The 25,296-nt window shown below is 41.3% G+C and overlaps 4 protein-coding genes across 8 annotated transcripts; all 4 read right to left on the reverse strand.

The window, feature by feature from the left end:
- Nucleotides 1–227: 227 nt before the first annotated feature.
- Nucleotides 228–7,287, reverse strand: kdf1a (keratinocyte differentiation factor 1a). Of its 2 annotated transcripts, none has more exons than XM_086114140.1 (4): nt 7,014–7,287; nt 5,112–6,163; nt 3,639–3,713; nt 228–1,140 (listed from the first exon to the last, which is right to left on the reverse strand). In XM_086114140.1, the coding sequence occupies exons 2-4, from the start codon at nt 6,142–6,144 to the stop codon at nt 1,052–1,054; spliced, it is 1,197 nt and encodes a 398-aa protein (XP_085970266.1). In that variant the 5' UTR covers nt 6,145–6,163; nt 7,014–7,287; the 3' UTR covers nt 228–1,051. The 2 variants fall into 2 exon arrangements, with proteins under 2 accessions (XP_085970266.1, XP_085970265.1); XM_086114139.1 differs by having other exon boundaries at nt 5,112–6,166.
- Nucleotides 7,288–8,480: 1,193 nt separating this feature from the next.
- LOC147203676 (trophoblast glycoprotein-like) lies at nt 8,481–10,221 on the reverse strand. The gene is made up of 2 exons (XM_086114680.1): nt 9,933–10,221; nt 8,481–9,797 (listed from the first exon to the last, which is right to left on the reverse strand). Exons 1-2 carry the CDS (start codon nt 10,190–10,192, stop codon nt 8,822–8,824), a joined length of 1,236 nt encoding a protein of 411 aa, XP_085970806.1. The 5' UTR covers nt 10,193–10,221; the 3' UTR covers nt 8,481–8,821.
- Nucleotides 10,222–10,240: 19 nt separating this feature from the next.
- Nucleotides 10,241–13,956, reverse strand: LOC147203677 (transmembrane protein 222-like). The gene is made up of 6 exons (XM_086114681.1): nt 13,774–13,956; nt 13,486–13,570; nt 13,331–13,362; nt 13,144–13,240; nt 12,930–13,060; nt 10,241–11,926 (listed from the first exon to the last, which is right to left on the reverse strand). The coding sequence occupies exons 1-6, from the start codon at nt 13,887–13,889 to the stop codon at nt 11,839–11,841; spliced, it is 549 nt and encodes a 182-aa protein (XP_085970807.1). The 5' UTR covers nt 13,890–13,956; the 3' UTR covers nt 10,241–11,838.
- Nucleotides 13,957–14,991: 1,035 nt separating this feature from the next.
- Nucleotides 14,992–24,073, reverse strand: wdtc1 (WD and tetratricopeptide repeats 1). 4 transcript variants are annotated; one of them, XM_086114677.1, is made up of 16 exons: nt 23,916–24,073; nt 23,368–23,468; nt 23,169–23,252; nt 22,263–22,309; nt 22,068–22,179; nt 20,895–21,082; nt 20,595–20,777; nt 20,377–20,471; nt 20,148–20,263; nt 19,987–20,062; nt 19,092–19,146; nt 18,728–18,907; nt 18,375–18,604; nt 17,731–17,881; nt 17,343–17,535; nt 14,992–16,820 (listed from the first exon to the last, which is right to left on the reverse strand). In XM_086114677.1, exons 2-16 carry the CDS (start codon nt 23,413–23,415, stop codon nt 16,623–16,625), a joined length of 1,956 nt encoding a protein of 651 aa, XP_085970803.1. In that variant the 5' UTR covers nt 23,416–23,468; nt 23,916–24,073; the 3' UTR covers nt 14,992–16,622. The 4 variants fall into 4 exon arrangements, with proteins under 4 accessions (XP_085970803.1, XP_085970802.1, XP_085970805.1 ...); XM_086114676.1 differs by having other exon boundaries at nt 17,731–17,884; XM_086114679.1 differs by lacking the exons at nt 23,169–23,252; nt 23,368–23,468; nt 23,916–24,073 and having other exon boundaries at nt 17,731–17,884; nt 20,895–20,966; nt 21,053–21,082; nt 22,263–22,271.
- Between the last annotated feature and the right edge of the window lie 1,223 nt (nt 24,074–25,296).

Genomic DNA, 25,296 nt, shown 5'->3' on the forward strand with positions numbered 1-25,296 from the left:
CAAGTTTTGGCAAAAAACTGAAATAAATACTACAGGACTCTTCATCATGCAAATGCTTAGTGGGTCAGATTAAAAAAACAAAAAACTCATGTAGGTGGTCCACATGCCATACTTTGCCCATCCCCTATACACTTTAACAGCATAAATGCGTTTTTCTTTATGGAAACAATATACAACTCATATGAGCATCTTAATTCACATGCAGATAAAAAACAATTACAACCATATACAAATATACATCTTTATTGAACATGAAACAAAGGGAATGGAGATTTTCACCTTATTCAAAATAGCACTCACCACTGAATTAAAAAACAACAACAAAAAAAAAAAACACATTCAAATGCCACAAGTGGGTTAACAACGCAAAAAGTAACATAGAAATATTTACTAGGAAATATGGCTGAATCCTTTAGTCAAAACATGATAGTGTTTTTTGAGAAGGCCTGAGTCACTGAGCCCTGACAAAAGTTGAACAATCACATGTATAAGTTCAGGTCATTCTGTTCTACCACTCATGTGCTGTGACTGTCAAACCTACCCGGAGTGTAGACATTCATCTTTTTCAAACATGACACTGCAAATTGACACATGTAACAGGTATAATAATAGTAATAATAATAAAACCTCTCACTTGGTACATGAAATAACTGTTGACTAAGGGAGGTAAATTCATCATGGCATACATTAGCAGCATTGAGATTTACAACTCGGGTTGCAAAAATCCATCGATTTTTAAATTTGAAACCTCTCAGGGCAATTTGGGAATTTTTCTGGGATCGACTGGAAATGTTGCATTGGCTTGTGTGTGTGTGTGTGTCGTAACACAAAAAGTAAAAAAAAATGTATTATGAGTTCTAGCAAAAAAACGAAATGAGGCAGAGCACGGAAAAGCATTCAGTTCAAATGTCCAGTTAATTCCCATAGGATGATGTCAAACTTCCCAAATCCCTTAGCGAAACTTCGAACGGAAGTTCCACTCCTTGACTGACCCAGCAGTGTGTAACAGCATTCGGTAAATGAAAGCAGGAGGATAAAGCCGGCCATGTCACTAGAGCGCAAGAAGAGGAGCACCTGACGAGTCTGTCTCGGTGTCGTGCAGGGACGGCGAACAGACCATGGCGCTGCTGGAGGAGTATGCTGAAACAGACACACAGCTATTACTGTATCTCATCTTAGAAAACACTTGCTGTTGAAGATTGACACACCTCTGTCAAAAAGTATGCGTGGGTGTGTGTGTGTGTGTGTGTGAGGAGGAGGGGGGGGGGTGTCAACAGAACAACGATGATTAGTTCAACAAGCAACTTTAAAAGTACAGCTGGGATTTCTGGTTGTGTATGTCATTTTAAAATAATCTGCGGTTTTGATACTACATGTCAGAGTACTGTGGGCTAGAGTGGCAAGACAAGACTTGCTTCACATGCATTCGCAGAGTTTTCCATGCATCAATTCTGTTTCTACTGTGTGTGTTCTGTGGCACTTCATAGGGGACCTGGAAGCTACCTCTAATCAAGGTTTTTTTCTAGGGATGATATTTTGGGGTTTCCCAATGGATTTTTTTTGTGTGTGGCTTCAACAATTAAAAGCAAAACTGTTTTTCAAAGAATTTCATTGCCATTCGCAAAGCATTAAAAAACTGATTAAAAACCAAAATCATAAGATGTTTTGGACGGTCATTCCACACAGGCCTAACAGCGTTGGACTGGCTGCAACGGTCTGCAACTGACCAAACATGGATGTAGTTTGAATGTGGAAGGAAGTTTGGAATACCTGGAGACAAAACATGCAAGCATGGGGAAAACATTGGGGAAAAATACCATGCTGCCTACATCCCACATAGGAAAATGTGTTGTTTTTTTGTTAACTGTCAGTTTTTCACCTCTATATTTCAGCCGGAATTATATTACCCCAAAAAGTGATGTTGTTACATGTGGTCATATTTCACACAATTATTTTATACATTGGGGTTTGATATACACTATACACAATCTTACATCTGATACACAAATGTTGATGAGGGAAGGCGACAATCCCAGGCAGCAAGACAAAGACGTGTAATGCAATACCTCAACCTTTTACCCGCCTCCTTGCAGAGCGACAAAAAAAAAAAAAACACGCTGCTGCACCGTAATCCATCTTATCCTAGTTGCCCCCTAAAATGACACAATAGACCACAGGAACATCCTCTGGCATATATTTAATGGGACTTGATCCGCTGGTGCTGCGGGTATCATGTGACCGCTCGACTGGAGGGGTGGACACGGCTTGATCGGTGGGTGTAAGGTGACCGAGAAAATAGGGGATTGTAAAACGCACAGAATAAGACGGGAATGCAGCACGTTCACTGTTACTTGGGTGCTCTGTTACTGTGAAGCAGGAAAGAGAGGTGTGTATAAGCATGTGGGTTGAACCACTAATCGTACACTGCTTAATTTAGCTTATACTTACTGATGGTCCCAACCTTTCTTTGCAACACGGACCAGTTACATTCACCCCAAAAAGTACAAAGTACATCGGTTGTCAGGGGGGTGTTCAGGGTGGCGAAAAATATCGACACTGCGTTTGTAGTGTATTACAATGTCCAGCCTAGCCAGAGTTTTAGTGTAACACATCTACTCGTCTCTCAGGGGAATTCTGCCGGCAATTTTTTGTGGGGTTTTACAGTATATGCATTTCCTCTCATGCCCTGCCCCTCACACGTTGGAAAGGATACCTACAATAGCAAACGCACCTTTTCAGCATTTTATTTAATGCAGGGAGAACAGTAAATACCTAAACACAATGACCAAACTTGCGCAGAAACTGTTGTATGCCACAGCTCACACCCAGACCCTGTCACACCGAGGAGGCCCTGCCTCTTAAAGGCACACAGTGGGGCTGAATGATATCAGGAAAAGACTGAATTACAATTTTTCTTACAGATATTGCAATTTTGAATCACATTTTCTCCCCCCAAAACAAGGTTCCGGGCAATATTCATTATTCGCAGTAAAATTTAGAAATCCGACAAAAAAACCATACCATCAAAACATTAAAAGAGGCAGTTCTTTTTCCAAGTTGTTTTAAACTGGTTCAATAAAGCAAGAGCAACTGCTTACTGCCATACATACAGTATGTCCACTTTTTCTTCTATGTAATGAACCCAAAAATAAGTTATTATATTCATTGGATATATATTTTTTTTAATTTCTTGTTCAAATAATCGGTTATTGGAATTTTATTCTACCAAATACTGGAGGCTCAAAAAATCTGTATCGGTCAGACCATAGTATTTTTGGTGTGTGTTCAAATATGTTAAATGTGTTCAACGGGAGGCTGGGCGATCATCTGGTTAGCACGCCTGACGCACAGTGCAGAGGTGCAGGGTTTGATTCCGGGCTCTGGCCTTCCTTTGTGGAGTTTACATATTCTCCCCATGCCTGCTTAGGTTTTCTCCAGGTACTCCGGTTTCCTCCCACATTCCAAAATCATGTTTGGTCGGTACATACAGTAGGTGTATTGTATGTAAAATAATTATTTTTAAAAGTTGTTATTCTGGACCAAATATTAACATTCCCCTTTTTGCCCATCTTTTTTTTTTGGCACGCGGACCGGTGGTTGTGTAGCCTTGTCATTGACAATTGCTTTGGGGAACTCACTTCTCTCGCTGTAATGTCTCATCTTCCTCGCCAGCTCATCCGACGGCGTCTGCTCTGACACTTTCACCTCTGGAACTATTGATGGGAACAAGAACAGACCAAATGAACAAAAACAAACAAAAATCCACTGGTGTTCATGTATTTCCTAATGTGTTATTTCAAAGACAACATAATTATAAGCAGATGGGAAGTAGGTTATGTGAAGTGATGGATATGAGATTCAACCAAAGAAAAGTGCTTCAGCTCTTGTTTAAACTCTGTGTGGGCTTAGTATTTGATCAATTTAGTCATTCTCAAACACCAAGAATCACGGCCTGAGACAGTTCAGTTGTATTGAATGTATTAGTTCAATACATTTCCATATAACCTTCAAGTATTGTTTGATTTCACCATTTATTTAAGTACCGATACATATTTTAACTGTCATGTGCAATACATTTAAATTAAATCCTTTTTACATATTATTTCTCCCCCCACATTCAAATGATGTTCATATTCAAACTGCAATGTATTAAAGTTGCTTACAATAATATAATATTTTTTTTTTTAAATAAAACCTCTGTTACATATAAGAAGTTGAAAAAATGGTTGTTGACAAGAATTTGTAAATTGGGTGAACCTGAATGTTAACTGACAGAGTAGTTATGTAATTCAGGCCAGATGGAGTGCACAGCTTAGCATTTGCTAATGCCTACATCCAAGCAGATGTCTGCTATGGCCCAATTCCCCCCAATCAGTGTTTACCTGCTCAATACAAAAGTGACACAGAAGAAATTCGAAAATTCAGTCTTGCGTCCCGCTGAAATTTAGCGTTTCTCGCACTGTATGATTTATATCCCTGCTGTATTGCTGATATTTTTTGAATGGGTTTTCACTGTGTACTATACAGGCAAGTCTGAATTTAGAGTTGGATGCTTTCTGCATACCATGCTGTTTCTGCGACATGCCAGGCGGCACTGAGGTCTACTGGAAGAGATGCAGCATAATTAAGGGCACGAAGAAGAGTTAGAGAAGGTAATGTTTAGTGATACTTGTTGAGAATATACAGTATATGCCTGTAAGAACCGATGTATACTCTGTTCGTGTGTTTAAGAAGCACTTGCTTGAAGGGTGATTATTACCGTAACATCCATGCTAATTTCTGACCTGTCTGAGGCACTTCTCATTGTATAATTATGATAGCAGTTCTTCACTAGACGACATTATGATTTGGTTGAACATGTCAGTGTCTAAATATATAATAATTGGATTGTCTTTTGTTTCATCTCAATAGTACAGCATATTTCAAATGGGAGTGACGACTCAATGGCTTGAGGCTTGAAGCAAGCAGGCAAGTTTTCACAAAGCAAGCGGTTTGGAATGTATCCCCCGCAATACACAGGGGTTCACTGTCATTAAATTAGTCGTTTAAACACTAACATTATGTCATATTGCCTATTTTAAGATGCCATGAGGAAAATATCAGTTTCTTACAGTCACTGCTCATGAAGGTGTTGGTCATGGTCTCGTTGCCACTGTCCGGCAGAGTGCCATCGCTGCGCCCATTAGGACGCTGTCCGGCAGAATGATGCCTCTTGTTTTTCTTGCCCTTGCGGGTGCTAATGCGGATGACGCCACGCACCAGCTTGCATTCGGCCTCTTGCTCCTCAAGGTTGTAGTCCTGAGCGATGCTGTATATGAGCTCACTGATCTCGTTGGTCTTGCGGGAGAACGACGAGTCCGAGGTGCACTTGGCCAGCTGGTCGATCTGATGCAGGGCATAAAGCTCCAGCAGCTTCTTAGTGATAAGCGAGTCAATATCCGTGCCTGTGTCGCTCATGTCATCCAAGTCATAGTCCTCACGGGATAACAAACTGGTGTTGCTGATGGGCCGCTGGCTCTCGCCCCGGCCCGAGGTTCGGGTCCTCTTGGAGGCCATAACCGGATATCTCACTGACTGACCTGCGATGCGTACATCCGGGTAGCGGAAGCTATCGTTTGTCGGCAACAATTTAACAGATTTAGTGGACTTGTTGGGCTCAAAAGATTTGCTGCCACCGGGGGAGTTGGTCACAGGCATGCCATTAGGAGGCTGGGACTCACTACTTGCTTTAGGGGGATGGTCTGTGGAGCTCTCGTTAATGGGCATGCAAGGCTCTCGGCTGCCATAAAATCCACAGGTCAATACACAGCAAATAAGGGCCTTACAGCCACTCCAGCCCATAGAGGCGCAGGAGCCGCAGGATTGTCTGTTGGTGGGCGTGTTGTCTGCCGAGCCTGGAATGAAACCAATAGTCTCTGAGCCCTGCCCGGCGCCGTTGCGCGGGTGTGCTTTGCGACCATGTTTGGTCTTTGAGTCGTGGGAGTGGCTGTTGTGATGATGCTCTCTGTAGGGATTCTTGTAGGAGTCTGGGTTGTTTGTGCTTTGCCTGAATATTGTCGGCGCCTGACTGTCCTTGTCTGCTCTGGAACTATGATGTTTGTGGTTGCGTGATGCCTGTGGGGCCCCAGTGCTGTGGCCAGGCATGGCTCAGAACCCCACTGACCTGCTGAGGGGGGACAATACACATGTAAAGACCATCTTCTTAAAATGCTCTCCAACAAGTTAAACACATTTGCATAACCGGTACTCATATAAGGAGGAGGCCTCTGCTTGCCTAAACATGATCAGAAGCAATGACCTAAACTTACAATCTATATTTAAATATTTGTTCCATTAAAATGTATTAATTTATAACAGTCGATTCCCTTCATTTGTAACGATTCTCTTGGCACTGCTTCTTGTACACGTACTTGTATTATTTTTGCCCAATCAGATTTCAGTCTCTATGTGCTGCCAAACAACCTTCCCAAGGAATTCAGAATCAGGAACGCTGGCCAATACAAGAAAATATTTTACAAAGTGTACTGTTCCATTAACCAATAACCAACCATATTCTATTTGCCCTCAAAAGGCCAGTAAACTGGTCCTCACTGACATCAACCTTTTTCTTGTTACAGTTAATTTCGACGAGTGTAGTGAACGTCACACATAGTATATTTAATAATTAGCATCTCCAGTAAATATAGAGTATGTTATTTACATGTATTACGTTTGTGTCATCTTATTAGATTCTGAACGGCCCCAGATGATGTAGGTACACAGCACAGTTGCGTGCTATCATTTTTTTTATATGGATGGTTTTATTAAACAAGATGTGAAAGTGGTGAATTAAGTCCCTCCTGAATGGACGCAGAAAGGTAACGTGGGGACGTTACTACAATTGAATGTAATACTGTAATGCAGGCTCATTTTCGTCCTGCCCTTATAGCCTGATCATTGGGAAAATAGTTACACACGCCAAAACCAAGCAACCGCCTCGCTCGTAAATGCCAACAAACAAATCGTGTACTTACTGCATAGGAGTCACCAGTTGAGTTTAACTTTTATGGGGGAGCCAAGGGCGGAAGTTGCAGAAAGCAAAGTTTCTCTATTGGCCAGTCAAACTGAAACAACTGACCACATACAAAAAAGTCAAGTTACGCTCGCCAAATAAAAAAAATCGACCAAAATGAAGTGGCGCCTCCATAGAAAATTCTAAGAGGACTCATTCGAGTTGTCCTTTCAGTTGACTTTGTTGTCGTTCAGTGTTTAGCTACTACCTACGGCTGCGGCTAATCCCTGGCTGCTGTTACCTCAGGTAAGTGTTGACGTCACGCCAGGCGGGTATTAATGCGCAGAGGAGCGGAAGACAAGCAGAGACGTTAAACGTGCATGCAAAACGCTCATAAGAGGTTTCAAGGAACTCCTTTTAAAAACTTTCATCAATATATTAAGCGAGGGGACTCTCATCCGTTCTGTAAATACACACAAACACAGACAACAATGTGGCGGACACACAGCCGAGCCAGCAAATTAATTCCCAACAAAATCTTTCATTCTGCCCTATTTTCCCCACTATGGAAGCACTTAATCATTTTCACCATCCAATGGAAAAACAATAGCGCTACCCCACCTGCAGTAGAATGTGAGTCACACGAAGTCTTGTTGCTGCACACGCTCGAAAACAAGTATGGCATGAAAAAGAAAAAACAAAGACTACAACAAACGTATTCATTTCATGAGGAATTAACATTTAATGTCAGTATCTCAGAAACAGACTTTTATGCAATATTAATTACAGATGTAAAACTAATTAAACATATATGCTGTACGTACATTAAGGATACTGTGTATGTATATGATTAGATTTAAAGATTTATAATGTTCTATAAAGTACGTCAATTCACTGAACAAATTCTATTCCGATATCATGTGCTACCATACAAGAAATGTATCGGAAATTTGGCTTTTACAAAGATTATTTTATATGACAGGAAACAGTAGTTAGTTTGCCTCAAAGGTATGAGGCTCTGGGTTTGAATCTTTGTAGGTGAGAGTTTGCATATCTGCTCCTCCTATATATAAAAAAACAAAACAAAACAAAAACTGCTTTTTGGGTTATTTAAATGCTCTTACATTGTGGGAATGTGAACGGTTGCTTTGTGCCTAATGATTGACTGGAAACCTGTCCGGGGTGTAGCCTGACCTTAGCCAAAGTCAGCTAGGTTAGGCTCCAGCTCACCTGCGACCCAAATGAGGATAAACTCAATGGCAAATGAGCAGAAAGAAATACTTGCGAATTAAGGCCTATATCCATCCAGCCATCCCTTCATTTTTTGTACCTCACTAAGGTTGCATCCAATGTGCTCCCCATTATATATACAGTTATTATAAATGATTAGAAACCAATGTCAGTATGATGCAGTGCTATTGTCCACTGCTGCATAAGACAAAGTAGTGCCACAATAGGAAGTCTAATGTCAAATTAATACATTGGCAAATGTCAATAAAAAGTGTACATTGATATGCAAAGATTTATCTTTGCAAAGGCAAAAATTCTTGATACTGTATTAGGTCCTATTTGATTGGAAAGTGTACATAATGTAGTGGTTGAGAAAACACACCAAAACAAAACATAATGTAAAGTTATATTTGCATGTTTGACAATCATACGCACTCTATTCTATTAAAATACAGGTTACTGCATGTAAAAAAAAAGTTCCAGTCAGTGCCATCTAAGCATGAAGGCACTTTTAAGGTTAAGTTTATTACGTTTAGCTGCAATACATGCAGAAGCTCTGAGACAAAAAACAAACTGTACACCTACTGGCATTAAACTAGTCTACAAGACATTTCTAGCTTTAGAAGTAGATTTTAGAGGGTTGACCTGTGCGTCTTCGGCAACAATACAAGTGTCATCTGGTGGTTCCTGTGACAGAGATATACCTACATGCTGACGTGCCCTGCTGATGCCGTTGTGAGCTGAGATGTGCCCCAAGCGTGGATCTGAGTCAATCTCATATCGATATTGATATCCCTCCATGACATCATGACATGCATCTCTCATTTCAATTATCCACTTCTTCATGCCTTTACGATTCAGGTAGAGTACGAAGAGGAAGACCATGCCCACAAAGCCCAGCACGAGCCCAAGGAAGACATACGACGTCTGTAGGCTAAGGTCACTAATCTCTGTTTGGGTGGGAACAATGCATCCGATGGCCCTCAACCCAAGTCCTCTGAGCTGGCTGTTGGTCAACCCCTTTGGTGAGATGCACCTCACAGAATCTATATCTATTTGAGCCCGTGAATCATTCAACCAAGCCACAAAATTCTGAATCTCACAGGAGCAAGAGTAGGGATTTTTACCCAAAAGGATCCGAATGCTTCCGAGCTTCTCCAGCTCTTTGAGATCATCAGTCCCGAATGTCCTGAAGGCATTGTGTGACAAGTCAAGCACCTCCAGGTTGTTCATGCCGGAGAAGGTTCCACTGTAGACTGCCACCAGAGAGTTGTTGCTAAGGAAGAGCTGCTGCAGACTGAGCAGGTCAGAGAATATCCCCGGGGGAAGCAGAGCAAGGTGATTCCCAGAGAGGTCAAGACGGAGGAGCCCCCGGAGGTCCCCCCAGCGGAGAGCCGTGGTGAGGTCTGTCAGTGCGGTGAAGTTGTAGAGCGAGCGGCTCAGGTTGAGCTCTTGCAGAGGACTCCCGGGGATGCTCAGAGCTTCCGGATGGATAACTGACAGCTGGTTGCCACTGAGGTCCAGGAAGTGCAGGTTGATGAGAGCAGAGAAGCTGTGTGATGCCATAAGTGTCATCCTGAGGGGACAACTTCCATGGTTAACCATTTGGAAAATGTACGATTGTTAATAAACACACACAAAATGTTCTTGTTAGATTCACACAGCTGAAAGCCATTTTGTCTCAACATGAACGAATATGGTGCATTCTCACCTATTATTGCTTAAAATGACCTTGGAAACATTCCCCAGCTCTTTAAAGGAATCAGGTCCAATTCTGTGAATAGTATTCTCCGTGATGATGACAGTCTTTGCATATCCTGGAATAATTTGTGGCACCATCAGAAGATCCGTAGACACACATTTCACTGTGCACGTGACAGCAAAACACTCACAGCCACTGGGACACTCTGAGCACCGGGACTGGGCACAAAATAGTAATCCCAAAAGCACCCAAACGGCTGAAATACTCATTGCTAAACAGTCTCCAGTGTACAACTACAAAAAAAAGACAGACCGGAATAAAGAGAGTCTATATTTTAATGCAGCGGATCTCACAAAGTAATGCCAACAGGAGTAAAAAGCACCCGAGCAATAGTCTCTCCTCATCTACTGCACTCTGGGAATAAAGGGTCTTGTAAATTGATGGCAGATCTTGTATTGCAGAATCTGCTGGATGAAAAACGTGTGTAGTCCCCTTAAAGCTACAGCGGACAATCAGAGCAGCCACTTGTTCTCACCTCCACAGTACAATGAAACAGGAGAGCAATTAATACATTGCTAACAAAATACTTATTCATGACAAAAATGCACTGTCATAATCAATATCACTATAATGTGCTTTTTCAGCCCTAAAAAAAATGAACATGCACTGAACATCATGCTACGTATTTCTATGAGTAGATGTCTATTAGAAATGCATGCTCCTATCTCTCTTTCTCTCTCTCGCTCAATGATTATTTGCTAAAAACAAGTTTATCAATTTGAACATTAAATATTTTGTCTTTGTCGTGTATTCAACTAAATATAGGTTGAATCATTGTATTCTGTTTTCATTTATGTTTAACACAACGTGCCAACTGCAAGTAGATGATGAATATGCAAACAACAGCAAAATATGTGAGCTCGGTGACAGGGTGGACATATGTAGCGAATGTTAGCACTTAATGAGCACACAGCGGACTTTCGCTTACCATTATGATTCAGTTAGAAAGCTGACTGTACTGTTGAACAAAAATATCTCGAATTTGTGAACATTTTTTTTATCAATTGATATTTCACTGTGACAACGTGCACATATGAAAATTGCAAACCATAAATTATTTTTCTGGTGTCACTAAAAACATCAGGGGTTCTCTTAGAGGCAGTTACTCCACAGTAACAGGGTGGACTCACTTTCTAAGACACATCCAAGTTCAATGATTATAAAAAATAGAACATACATGAGCAAAATTACTTATTTTATTCAATAATTTGTTGTGGACGATATCATGTATGTGTATATTTATATTATTGTCTTGGTAAGTGTCCAAATGTTTGGCCACTTGTAATAAAACCTCATACTGTCATTATTCTGATCCAAATTTAGGATGACAGTGATTATGAGGACAGAAAAGGCACTTTATAGTGATATTGATGCAATAACATGATACAGTTTTGCTTGTTTGATGCTAAAATTACATTCCTGAATGAAGCTATACAGTCTCGAAGCATTGAACAAAATATGCAACCAACCTGAAAAAAAATAAAATACAATAAACACATTTATCTACTCAGGGTCATTTTTCCTTCAAATGGCTCATTCATCCTTCTGGCTTTGCATCACCTAGTTTCTTTAATAACTGATGAATACTTCCAGCATTGAGATTGTGTCGCGATACACATTGTCATTTCCTTTCGTCATCACTGGAATGCACATTAGCCAGTCTGGAAACACGTTCATCATGAAAATTACATATTAAACTCAGCATAACATCAGAGAGCCCGAGCAGAAAATAATATAACAATTGCTTCATGGATTGGCAATACTTTACAGCATACAAATCACCACTGCCAAAATCTCAATCAAACATAAGATGTGTCAAAGAAATTGTCATAAATGGGTCTCCTGGTGGAGTGTATTACTGAAGGTTGAATGTTAGGACGACCATGCCGATTACAACGGAGAGAATGATGAAGGGTAGCCAGGTCTTGAGGAACGCGGACCAACTAAAGGATACAAAGAGGGCAAAGAACATGAGAGGGCTTGTCAACTACAACTTGTATACAGTATTGTGCAAAGCCCCCCCCCCTCCAACACCCACCCCTAGATCATGGAGAGACAAGGACATGGCCCAGTGTCTTTTTTCCCCATGCTTGATGTCCGATTGTCCTTCCTCCCACCACCTAGTGCAGTGAGCCCCAGAGGAGAAGTAGCCTCCAGTGGTGGCACGTGTGTGAGTGCTTCTGCCAGTGATAAATTGCATGGCACCCCCTGTGTTACACAGATTCCTGTGGCGTTGAAGTGGATGTGCGTAGGCAGCACAAACTGTGACGCCAGCATTCTCTATTTGGGTCAACGGAGAATAATGAGGGGGTGACTCTCAGCCATATGTCTGTATGGGGCAGGAAAGTGGGCTTAATAAACGTCATGTGCACATTCGTGATCTAGATGCTTCAACCACTACTGCCCGAGCACCAAAATACACATAGCAAAATAAATTAAGGTGAAACTTGCCTAAAATATGGTTCAATTGGCCAATTGTGAGCCTTTGTAGAGGTGGCTCTCGGTCCGTTTGCAAATGAACTCTGCAGTTTAATTCCATCCATCCATCCATTTTCCGAACCGCTTGATCCTCACTAGGGTCGCGGGGGGTGCTGGAGCCTATCCCAGTCTCCGGGCAGTAGGCGGGGGACACCCTGAATCAGTTGCCAGCCAATCGCAGGGCACACAGAGACGAACAACCATCCACGCCCACACTCACACCTAGGGACAATTTAGAGCATCCAATCAGCCTGCCATGCATGTTTTTGGAATGTGGGAGGAAACCGGAGCACCCGGAGAAAACCCACGCAGGCCCGGGGAGAACATGCAAACTCCACACAGGGAGGCCGGAGCTGGAATCGAACCCGGTACCTCTGCACTGTGAAGCCGACGTGCTAACCACTGGACTACCGGGCCGCTGCAGTTTAATTATTGTTGGTAAAAAGTGAATGTGTTTTCACTGCTTACCTCACATATTTGCCATGAATGAGGGACCCAAAGCATAAGTTGATCATGTTCCAAGAGGAGCTGTTGTCATAGCGCATTGAATTGAGGGCCATGGCGACGTGGGAATGGCAGTTATCAAAACACAGGTTGTGCTTTAACAAACACAAAAGTAGTTATTAAAATTATAATTCTGCTTCAGAATTTATGATTCAATGTCCAGATTATTATTTCTTACCTGCCTGCTTTTGTATTCCTCAGATGCATCATAAACTGCTTTGTCCCAAGTCGCAGCACCATTGCCACGCACTTTGTTCACATCAAGCTTCCAGTACCTAAGTATGGGAAGATTAAATTTATTCTTGGTCATTATTATCACTATTATTAGCATTGGTGTCATTATCATTTTCTGATTTATTACTTACTTTGTTGGTCTCCCGAAACCCATATTATCCTCCTGGAAAATTGAAACATTCAGTCCATATATGGATTCGTGTAAAATAAAAAGACTAATGACAATTTAAACAATGCCAAAGATTATTTATACTCCTTATGAGGTCGATAGATCAACGATACCAACCGAGACAAAGTAAGATCCTGCAAAATCTCTGATGATTCCGGAAGAGGTGCATATCCCCATATGGCCGATGAAAGGCAGCACCCACCTGCAGAATGAAAACAGACGTCATTTCTCATAAAGATCGACTGAAAACATTACACTTGTTCAATTCTTAGAGCAGTTCAAAAGTAAGGGACAGTGAGATGCAAAGATACTTAATGCCCGTTGGTGAATGAAATCAAATAGTACATCAGACGTGGCCAAACTGAACGCTGCTAACTAGCAATAGCTCGAGCGTTAGCTTCCTACGATAAAATAGGAATGGGAGTCCAGACGATGGAATAGGGGTATCGGCTGCTCTTTTTGTCGTTTAACAAATCTCCGTGATAGTTCTTCATTATGACGACGTTGTGCGCTTCCGCCATCACCGATCGACCTCTGACGGGTTAAAGATGACGGTGATGTACAGCAGGCAACTCGGCAGTGCGTAATCGCCTCACCGTGGACGGATCTGCAGTCGATGAACACAGCATCGCTCTATTCAGCGGTTCAAGAGAATGGATGGACTTCGAGACTCCTTGCCATTCGAAACGATGACATATATATTGTGTTACGGCTAGTACATACAGTACATGTCCCTACAAAGGGCACTTTATTACAGCGCTCATATGAACCATTAGGGGTGAGCCATCTTTCATGGCCTCAACACAATCAGAAGCACTGACCTAAATGTACAACTTATTCTAAAATTTGTTCAATGAAATTGCATTCATGTATTCCCGAGTCTATACTATTTTTTTTTCATCCTCTGATTGGTTAGTCAGTGCAATTCTTGTTCCAGTTCTGGCAAGCCAAAGATCCATCGTGATCTGCTCACATTAATACTTCCATCCATTCATTAGCCGAGCTGTTTATTTATTTTGGATTTTTTTTCACATATTTTCCACTGCTCCTGATGTACAGTAGGCTATGTTGCACAGTTGTCAAACATTTGCATATTTGTTTCTAAAGGCTTACTTATCAAGTGATATTAAAACACTTCATTATAAGCCTGCTTTCACCACAAGAACTTTTCCCTAGAACTACAAAATTTTCGAGGAACCTTACATGTTCATACCATATGACCTCTCTTAAAAATAAAGTTCCTGGTCCATTTTTTAGGTGGAAAAATACCCTGCTGGCAGATTTAGGCCCAGGGACCTTTGGGGCTGAACATATTGGATTCATGAAAACTAGCTTGTTTTACTTTTCGGGTCTGTTCATCATTCACACTGCCTAGTCAGCTAACTTTATCACTGTAAACTCCGCTCAAGCTGGGTGACCTCATTATCGTACAATATATGGCACATGTGTTGCCCCAATGGTGATTTGCTGTACACGCAATTGTTTCATCGTCAGCAAAAGCAGATGGTGAATATGTCATTGATGTACGAGTACAATACCAGGTTGAAAGCATGGCCTCGCTTTCAGTACCTCTCTCCTAACTTAATTTATTTTCAATGGTACTGCGGGAGAAAAAACACAAGCAAGATTTCTGTTATTTTATTAAGGTTTGTGTCTCTGTTTCCAGCAAACAGTATCATGATTACTCAAAGAGAAACAGGTGAACTCGATGAACAAAGTAAAACACATGTTAGCCTACTTTTGCATATGTTAACATTTATTCACTTTAGAGCATCGAAGTGTAAAGTAGCCAAGGATGAGAGCTAGCGACACGCAGCAGTCGTTACCAAATACTTGGTGCATACTCATCACAGCCTCAAAGCATGTGTCCACTTTCAACAAAAAAAAAAATATTTTCACACTAAATTTCATTTGAAATCAAGAGGACTTAAATGGAAAATTAACCAATTAACCTACTTAATTGTCTGAATGAACTGTCTCTGGCTGAATGAATTATATGAAACATCCCATTTTTGGGATTAAACAAACACAAATCCATGGCGATTTGACTGATGGAGGAAAGACTTTGGCAGAAGACAATTCTTCCAAGCTTGTTAACCAAACAAAGCTCATCCATATCCTTGCGACATGCAACTTTCATTAGATGAAGAATGACATTTCATTGCAGGCTTCAAGAACTCCAACTGAAAAGTCAAGACTCCAGGCAACAAGCCGAGTGTGCGTCCTTTCTGAGATGTGTGCACCCTTCAACTGTGACACGATCCTCCAACAAGGTCAGTGCCGCTGCAGGGCCACACTGACCTGAAAATAGGTAATTGGGCACCTCTCCTTTGACACCCAACATAAACCTGTGGGAGAAGTGCAGAACTTGCCCATCTGTGTGACAAACTGGGGGAGATGTGCGAGGTGTCTGCCTGGCAACACAAAGTTGAGAGGCTATCGTATAATAGAAACGAGGGCAAATTAGGGCTCAATCAGAAACGGGCACAGCGCTTTGCTTATTACTTCCATTCTACAGAATGGCCATCAGCTCGTTTTAGCTTGGTCTACATTGCACATGTCCATCTTAGCTGTCCTCATCATCAGAACCATCTGGGCCTACGCCACGCAATCCTGAGGTACGATAGCCCATGTTGAGCAGCATAACCTCCACTGAATCCGCGTTCATTTGCCGCTGGTTGGCCTGAGCTGCACCTTCCATGTCCTCTACCACTCGGCCATTTTCGCTCTCGGTCTATCAGGAAACAAAGGAATGAATTAATGAGTGATGGAGACAAGAGGGAAAAGCTACACTTCTTGGACATTTAAAAAAAAAACAACAACAAAAACAAAGACTTTGGAAGGGAGGTTCTCAGTTTATAATTATATGAATTGACATTTTTTTCAAGGCTCAGTTACCACTGTTGTTTTTATTGTTTTATATTTTTGGTCAAGAACGGTTTTTCATACTGTTTGCTACAAAGTTTGTTCAAAGTTGCAACCAGTTTTTCTTGTCGGCAGGATATTTTTTAAATGTTCAAAATAGGTAAGTGGGCACCTCTCCTCTGACACCCAACATAAACCTCAGAGAGAAGTGCAGAACTTGCCCATCTGTGTGACAAACTGGGGGAGATGTGCGAGGTGTCTGTCTGGCAACACAGAGTGAGTTGAGCGGCTACAGTGTGATAGAAAAGAGGGCAAATTGGGGCTCAAACAGAAACGGGCACAGCGCTTTGCTTACTACTTCCATTCTACAGAATGGCCATCAGCTCATTTTAGCTTGGTCTACATTGCATTTGTCCATCCGAGCTGTCCTCATCATCAGAACCATCTGAGCCTACGCCACGCAATCCTGCGGTACGATAGCCCATGTTGAGCAGCATAACCTCCAGTGGATCCGCGTTCATTCGCCGCTGGTTGGCCTGAGCTGCGCCTTCCATGTCCTCTACCACTCTGCCATTTTCGCTCTCGGTCTGTCAGAAAACAAAAGAATGAATGAGTGACAGAGACAAGAGGGAAAAGCTACACTTCTTGGACAAAAAAAAAAAAAACATCAAAAACTTTGGAAGGGAGGTTCTCAGTTTACATTTACATCAATTGACATTATTTTTAAGGCTCAGTTACCACTGCACCTACTGTTGATTTTATTGTTTTATATTTATGGTCTAGAACTGTTTTTCATACTGTTTACAATAAGGTTTGTTCAAAGTCACAACCAGTTTTTCTTGTCAGCAGGATATTTTTTAAATGTTCAAAATAGCTAAGTGGGCACCGCTCCTTTGACACCCAGCATGATCAAAACTTCCTGGCGACAAGAAAAACTTTTTGCAACCGCTAAACCTGTTAGTGCACATCCGGCGAACGTCTTTGTGACCTTGAATGAACCCAGATGAAAAATAAACATTTGACCATGCGAAAACACTTGCCAACCTTCGTCACTCAGTGAGACACGGGCTTAAAACGTTCATGCATTCATCCAAACACAAGTTGCTTACCTCTGGTCTAGGGTTCCATAATCGGACCACAGAGTCAATACCACTCGAGGCTAGGAAACAGCAGGTCGGGTGGGGCTGCAAACAGTTGACTATGGACTCGTCCCCCTGCATGATACGCACCAGATTTGTTGTCTCCTTTTCCCAGATAAAGAACGAGCCATCGTCTGACCCGCTGACGATGTACTGGCCTTTGCTGCGCAGGAAAGATTTGGAGTCAGACTGACCCTATGAACTTGGAATTAGACAATAGAGTGACTGTTTGATATTGGTGTTTCATCCAGTTTCTGATGCAAAACTAAATTTAAAAAACACTTTTTTCAAAGAGGCACTGCTGACTGTTTTATTTGCAGTGCTTGCAACTGCCCTTGAGTGAGTTCTCATCACTGACCTTCCAAAGAAGTTGGCTTCTTTTATATCTGTGGTGGTGTTGCAGTGACCACAATATCTGTGCTTGTAGTCCAAGCTTTGCTCTCGAAAAACAAACTCATCCATGGGGATGGGATCCAACTGGAATCGGAGGGAGAGGTTGGAATCATCTTCTGCTGGTTAGAGATTTTTAAAAAATTATGTAATTCATGGAAACACAAAAATAAGTATTTAATTTTACTTGTATAGAAAATAAACTCAAGAACAGACCACAATTAAGACTTACCTAGTGCCAGAAAAAAACAGCTCATTTCTAAATCACTGAAAATTGCATTCAAATCCAAGAATTGCCATTTTCAGATAAACAACATTACATTTGTTGCAGCCCCAACAAAGAATGCTATGTTCAATTATTACATTACCCCAAATGATGTCTGGCCAAGGTATTATGCATACATTTCCAAAATGTATCAGTGCATAATGCAAGAATTTTGATGACATATTTTAAACATATACAGAAGAAGAAAGATTCAAAACCAAATTAGGATTTTTTGACCGTGGCAGTATTGTGCTTCACTGAATTCATTCTAGTTTTAGCAAATGACAAACGAGGAATGAGAAATCTATGCATTAAACAACGGACAGCATCAAAGACTTTTAGCCCACCTGATTTTGTGTTTGAGAAGGCCTTGATATCCTTATCCAAAGCATCACAAGCAGTGCTGTGGGATTGCTCTGGAAATTTTTCTTTGAAATCGTTGAGGCACTTCAGTGCTTTAGACACATACTTGAGCTCAAAGAGACACCGTGCAAGTCTGAAATGCGCCTTCAGATGATCCGGGTTTAGCGTCAGTGCCTTCAAACAATCCTTCAGTGCGTCATAGTGGTCTCCATCCCTACAACATTTGCAAACATGGAGAACCGAGACAAATTTCTGAAAAGACGATTCTGAATCGAAGATGATGATTGGATATCATGCAGGGATTTGACATCACGTCATATGACAGAATGACTCCTACCATTTCCGCTTCATGTAGGCGGCAGCCCGGTTTCCGTAGAGAATGGCGTTGCAGCTGGAATGATTAATTCCTAAACTATACAGTTGGATGGCCTGCGTCCAATGCTGCCGTGCAAACGCATCATTTGCTTGTTGTTTGATCTTTTCCAAATGTGGAGGAAGATCAGAGAAGCTGCAACAGCTAGAAGACAGTATGAACATTTACTGTGCCCAGTTTACACACCGGCACTTTCTCTTGCGAAAGGTTATGGTTCTGAAAACAATCATTTGTAGTCAGGTTTCATGAAATATTGTGCCATTAAAAGAAAATCATTGCTACAAAAACAATGAAAATGTCGTCGTCAATCGACAGCATTCATATTTACCCAAGTTGTATCTTGCTATGGACACCGTTGGTTGTCTTCCCATTCTGCACATCTCCTAGAATCCACAACATCACAAAAAATACATTACATCCAGTTGACTTATGTAATGTACAACATTGAAGTTATCCTAGAGCCACAATACAAAGAAAATGTTTCCTCCCCTATTCTAGCTATGACCGCTACAGGTACGACTAGTCTATGTAGTGTGCTGGAATTTTGGGGTGTCACAAACTTGTGAGGTCACATGTCACCTACTATCGAAAGTATTTGCTAGGTCGAGGCCACTTCTCTCAAGCTCTTCCTCAAACTCATCCATGCATGCCCATATGGACTGTACTTTGGAACCAAAAGAAGCATTTCCGAAACTGTTCTCAGTTGGAAGAAAAGGACTGTCTAAAACGTCTTGGTTTCATGAAGAAATTAAAAGCTCAAGTTAAACTCCTCATGGAGTAGTTGTCGATTGGGTGTGCCGTTTATTCGGCATATACAAATTCATTAGATCATCAGCCAGTACAAGGTTTATGCCACCGCTGAATTAACAGTAGTGGTAGTAATAATAATTATTATTATATACAGTATATATATATATATATATATATATATATAAAATTAGAACTATATCAGTTAATACACCAATATAGAGATATGCAGTAACTAAATGATACCAAGGTTAACTGTGCAAATATAAACCAAAGAGTTGTTTGACAAAAAAACAAACTGAATGTTATGTTTCATTAATTTCTAACTTGGTTTGGAAGTGTTTATTTCTGTTCAAAAGCGAACTCAAGTTTTTATTTTAAAACAAACAGAAAGACTTCTAAAATATTTGTTTGCTCTCTTTTTTTTGGAGGGCGGGGGGTAAATGTGCTAAGCTCTGCACATGACACAGACCCACCTGTTGATGGTTGGCATGTTTCTGGAAGCAGCAATGTGTATGGTGTTTGTTTACACGTCAGGTCAAACAGATAAACCTAGAGAATAGTAGTAACCGCACACAAAACAAAGCCAGGTTATCAGGACTGATTTTGGAATGCGTCCCAAGTAGAGCATCTCTACCTGTTCCCCGCCCATGTTGACAAGTAGCTCAGTTCCATCTGGACTAAATGTGACATAAGTGACCACCAAGACCCTCAAGCGGTTATTGTAGTGCGTCAGTTTCTCCGACAGGTGACCTGAAGAAGAGGGTTAGGGAGCACACAAAAGAGCGGGGATTTTATACCACAATGGCCACGACAATCAAGTTGTACTGAACTATACACATGATTGATCAATGAGATTTCAGTACCTGCAACGTAATACTGCACAGCCTTGTCCGGGATGGGCTTCTGATTTTCAAGGAATGTGCGCACAGCAGATTGCTTCCATCGGTTTAGTGATTTTCTGTTTGTTTGTTTGTTTTTTTCGGGGGAGGAGGGGGTTGGAAATTTTTACACCTAAGTTATGATCTCACCCGTGAAGCGGTGGATGCATGTTTCCACATTCGGGCAGCGAGCACCAACCCACCTACAGTTTTGAATCATCCGAATGTCATAGAGACGTACAAAGGGACCGTTGGCCCCAATGGCCAGGTAGTTGTTGTCCCGTGGATTGACAGCCAAACATTTGGCCTCCACAAAGCGCCCACAGAACTTTGTTAGGTCAATCAGCACCTCAGAGCGTTTACTGCTCTCCCGCAAATCATACTGTCTGCACATGCAAGGGAGAAGTAAGCATAGGCGTTGTGGGTGGGTGGAGGGGGGGGGGGGTAATCAGCACAGGCTCGCCATTGAATCGACGGAACAAAATAATTCCCACTGTTCTGACCTGATGATGCCATCCTCCGCAGCGCTCCAGAAGGTGTTGGGCCACATGGGCGCGGTTGCGATGCGTTTAACCCTGTTGGTATGATCAGAAAACATATGGATGGTTTCCTCCGCTGTCAGGTCATGCACGTGGACCTTAGTGTCCGCAGCACCAGTTACCAAAATTCTGTCTCCTGAGTGCGGGAGGAACTGGGTGGAGAAACACACATTACAATGAGCTCAAGTGTGCACATAAGCATTGAGCGCAGGTGTGCATTTATTGTTTTATTACGTTTTATACATTTACACTAAAATAATTTATTCATACACAGTGACTCATGTTCTGTGAAAGGTCATCAATTATGCCTACCTGCACTGGGTTGGATGGTGTGTCATTTATGCTCTAAAAGTGTCCAAAAAATACATTTCACAGAAGTTATAGGACTAAATGATACCTCGATAGCAGTGTAATTAACATTACAGAGTTATTTATTTTTAAAGTGCTGTGAGTCCTTTGTTTGTCATTTGTCATTCCCCAGGTAGATGAGATTTGCACTTTTGCACAGGAACAAATGTCAATGAACCACTCATCCAAGTATTGCCACAACTCACACGTAAGTAAAATATATGGCTAGACTATTACAAGAACAACTTCAATATCTACCTGGCATCCTATTATTTCACAGGATTGTCATTATGTGCTATGATTAATGGAGGTCTTTCTGTAGGGTAAACTCTCACAAAATATGAGCCACCAGAGCTTCGATGAGCAAATGTTCACTTAATGAGTAGCCAACAGCGCCACTTTATGTACAAGAGGTTCCTTGGAGGAAGAAAAGGGTGAGCTCGCGAGATTATTGAATGATTTACTCCCAAATGTAATTTGGTCACTTAAGCATGAAATTAATATTCATACAAGTGCCACATGATTGGCTTAGAAATATGACTAAATTCTTTGGATGCTTGGGTTTCTACACATTACTGCAGCTTTTGAACAATGCAATATCAAATACAGGAGAATAAAATGTGATTATTTGTGCTGCCCTTCAGATAACCATTTTTGTCATTGAAGTAAAAAAATATAGAGGAGTCATATCAAGGTCAAATTAAAGGAGCAGCCAGACAACCCTCCTCATTATGAGTCACCAACTTCCCCAAGTGCCATTGACTGAACCGCTCAGCACACCACTCTTACCTTAACAGAGAATATGTTTGCTGCATGGCCTGTGTGCATAGTAGTAAGCTTTTTGAGTCTGAATGGATCCCAGATGATCGCATGTTGATCATCCGAGCCTGAGGCCAGTAGACTGACAAAGGCAAAATAAGAATTTATTGATGAACCTGAACTTTGAAGTGTTTTTGGTATAGTCCAGAAAGAGTTCTCGCTTACTCTCCATGTTCATTCCATTCCAAACAGTTCACGCAGCCTGTGTGTCCCTGCACAAACATTAGAAATTCAAACGGTCAGTCTTACACTCACAACTGCTGATGCACAGGTGTCAAACCCAAGGCCCACGGGTCAGATCTGGCTCTCCACACGATTTTATGGGGCTTCTACAAGTATGCCACAGTCCTTCCCTGATTATTTTTAAAGTTAGAAATAAAAATAATAATCAAATGCATGGAAAGTTTTTTTTAAACATGGGTGTGTTATTTTAACTAATTCTTGACGAATCTAAAGAGTTGATGTTCTCGCTTTGATGGTGCAGTTGTGGTTCTGCCTAACACCAGTGATATACTAGATGTTAGATGCAATATGTTGATGGACAGTGGCACACCCTTCTGTACCGCATCACTTTGAACATTGAACAGCCAGGAGACATACTCCCTCGACTTTTTACTATCGTTATTGACAATTGAACAAATATTGATGTTGCCGTTTCTTAAAAAGAAAACATAATGATCCCTGATTTTGATGTTACAGTATAATCTTTCTCCTGCCGATTGGTTGGCAACCAGTTCAGGGTGTACCCTGCCTGCAGCCCAAAGACAGCTGCAATAGGCTCCAGCACGGTCACGATCCTCGTGAGGACAACCGGTTTGGAAAATGGATGTATGAATTATCTTTCCCTGTTTGTTCTTCAATTTTGTTCACTTATTGTACCAAATGTGAAAACAAAGGTACTGTACGTACTGTACTATGATTTTTGGGTCACCGTGACAACCTCCGGGTATTTACATTCATATGGGTTGATTGTTAGAATGGCCCACTTAGGGAAACCACAACTACAACCTGACACATGCGATATTTCACACCCCAATTCTGACGCACGCTCAAGGACTTCCTGGAACTGACCTGAAGCTCAGCCTCCAGGCCAAGTCTCTTGATGAAGGGGTCGGTCACATGATAGAACCTCTGAAAGCCTGACACTGCCTTTTCCTGCAGTTACAGCAACAAAATAACCACATTAAAATATACAGTATTTCTCTGAAAAAAAAAGGATCACTTAGGTTTTCGCCGTTTTTTATTTCTTGGTAAATGATCGATTACTCACCCGGATCTGCCTGTGCAGGATATCTCGGGTGATGTTGACGTTATTCATGACTTCAACACAAAATAAACATTTGAAATTGGGCAGGAGGATCCAGGTCTCACCTAGATGACAGGTAGTCTATAGTTATTAAATGTATACTGAACAAACTGTAAACATTCGGACAAGGTAGACATATACATCATTGTCTATACAGTACATAAATTATAACATACAGCGTTAGCTGATCGACAAGAGTTTGCTTTAGAGAGGAGTGGCAAACACCGCGGAACTTGCTCGCGTCAACAAGACGAGTTTACTTGCCCAATAGCCTTAGCGGTTAAGCTAATACAACACTCTGACGTCCTAAGAGCCACTCCGCAAATCATCTGCAACATTCAAAACATTGAGAATATGTTCGTCTTCCAGAATATGGGATCATTTCAGCTGCCAGATTTTGATCATGGGTGTCGTTTAACAAACAGTGTTAGCTTATGTTGTTAGCCATTATTAGCTAAACAAAACGTCACCGGCAGGTTAATTTACAACCTTTACTTTTGATGACAACTTACTACTGCGTTTGCAAGCTGGCCGTCCCCTCTCTACAAGAAAGTCCACTGACGAGAAATGTCGACATAAAAAAACATCATAAATCAAATCCTTACACCATCATCCCTAAACGCAACACACTCCCACTGTGTACTATGTCCCTGAACACAACTTAGTAAGTTCCGCTACTTGAGAACCAGACTTCCGGTCCACGTTATTATTGTCTAAAATGACAAAAAAAAGTTGTAATTCAAATAAGAGATTAAGGATTTTATTATATCAAATCAGGCCTGTATATACAATTAAACAATTCGTAACTTGTGAAAAATACATGCACAATTTTGATATTGTGTTGATGTTCTTGTACACCACAGTTTATGTTCACACATTTGTCCAAAAATGCTTCAAATACACACATTCAGGAACATGACATTGTTCAGTGAGAATGATTTCATTAATTTGAGACATGACACAAAACTACTGTTTCGCCTTGCCCCAGGAACCCCTGCCTGTTACTACAAGCAAGCCTATTCTATAATGATAGTGAATTTCAATTTTACCCAATAATACTGTACATCTCTCAAAGGCATCACAACATGCTTGTTGATTTTGGAATTGCTAATAAAGATGTGTGATCAAAATCAGCCGCATAAATGCCTTCATGCGTTTGTTATCAAGTATCAAGTACAACTTTATTGTCAAATGTGCTGTATTTACATACAGCACAGATGAAAATTCCTCCCTCTTAAACAGACAACAGACAACAAGAGGAGCCGCTGCGGGTGCCCGCGCCACCATCAAAAGAACACTTAACATAAAATGACTTTTCCTCCATTCACTTTGTTGTTTGAAACAGTAATAGATGAAAGAGGAGTGAATCAAAGTGCCCTTTTCACCAGTGGATCAAAGACATCATGCTGCAATGTGCACACATCTGCTACAAACTAAGCTTGAAAGCAACAAGTAGCATCCATTAATGAAAAAGAGATTGGCTCTCTTCTCCTGTCCCATGTAAATCTGCTTCAATTCCAAGACGCGACTCCCAGTTCCATCCTTTCTTCTCATCGTCGGTTCCTTAAATCAAGCATCCATCAGCACCGACCTTTTCGCTGAACAAAGCGGGGCTGTGAAAATGCTGCCTATTTCAGGCGCGAGACACAAGCACAAGCACGTTATATTATTATTATTTGAATGTTTACAATTTGGGGTCTTTATTCCCAAAGTAGTAGGGTTGGTTCGATTAAATTTTGTAGCCGTGTTTGTTGAACTGCTCACATCAGTACATTTCTTCTAGAATCGGTGGAATGTTAGTAGCAACTTCAAAATACTTACGTCTGTGGCTTTAAATTGAATTTGAACAAATACATCCGTGAGACGACCAATTCGTTTGTCGTTGTGGGACAG

This window comes from Hippocampus guttulatus, chromosome 6 (genome assembly GCF_054856545.1).
Source record: "Hippocampus guttulatus isolate MCC_2025c chromosome 6, RoL_Hgut_1.0, whole genome shotgun sequence".
NCBI lineage: Eukaryota > Metazoa > Chordata > Actinopteri > Syngnathiformes > Syngnathidae > Hippocampus > Hippocampus guttulatus.

Bases quoted from the DNA above. Each gene is read 5' to 3' on its own strand.
- kdf1a (XM_086114140.1), bottom strand. From the start codon at position 6,144: ATGCCTGGCCACAGCACTGGGGCCCCACAGGCATCACGCAACCACAAA. The intron at 3,714-5,111 runs GTAAGAAACTGA...TCCCATCAATAG, and splicing joins CACCTTCATGAGCAGTGACT to TTCCAGAGGTGAAAGTGTCA. The intron at 1,141-3,638 runs GTGAGTTCCCCA...TGTCTGTTTCAG, and splicing joins GAGACATTACAGCGAGAGAA to CATACTCCTCCAGCAGCGCC.
- LOC147203676 (XM_086114680.1), bottom strand. From the start codon at position 10,192: ATGAGTATTTCAGCCGTTTGGGTGCTTTTGGGATTACTATTTTGTGCC. The intron at 9,798-9,932 runs GTGAGAATGCAC...TTGTCCCCTCAG, and splicing joins GTCATTTTAAGCAATAATAG to GATGACACTTATGGCATCAC.
- LOC147203677 (XM_086114681.1), bottom strand. From the start codon at position 13,889: ATGGCGGAAGCGCACAACGTCGTCATAATGAAGAACTATCACGGAGAT. The intron at 13,061-13,143 runs GTAAGAAATAAT...TGTTTGTTAAAG, and splicing joins AGGAATACAAAAGCAGGCAG to CACAACCTGTGTTTTGATAA. The intron at 11,927-12,929 runs GTAAGCAGTGAA...TGTATCCTTTAG, and splicing joins ATTCATGGCAAATATGTGAG to TTGGTCCGCGTTCCTCAAGA.
- wdtc1 (XM_086114676.1), bottom strand. From the start codon at position 23,415: ATGAATAACGTCAACATCACCCGAGATATCCTGCACAGGCAGATCCGG. The intron at 22,180-22,262 runs GTAAGCGAGAAC...TGCCTTTGTCAG, and splicing joins GAATGGAATGAACATGGAGA to TCTACTGGCCTCAGGCTCGG. The intron at 17,536-17,730 runs GTCAGTGATGAG...TTTCCTGCGCAG, and splicing joins GAAGCCAACTTCTTTGGAAG to CAAAGGCCAGTACATCGTCA.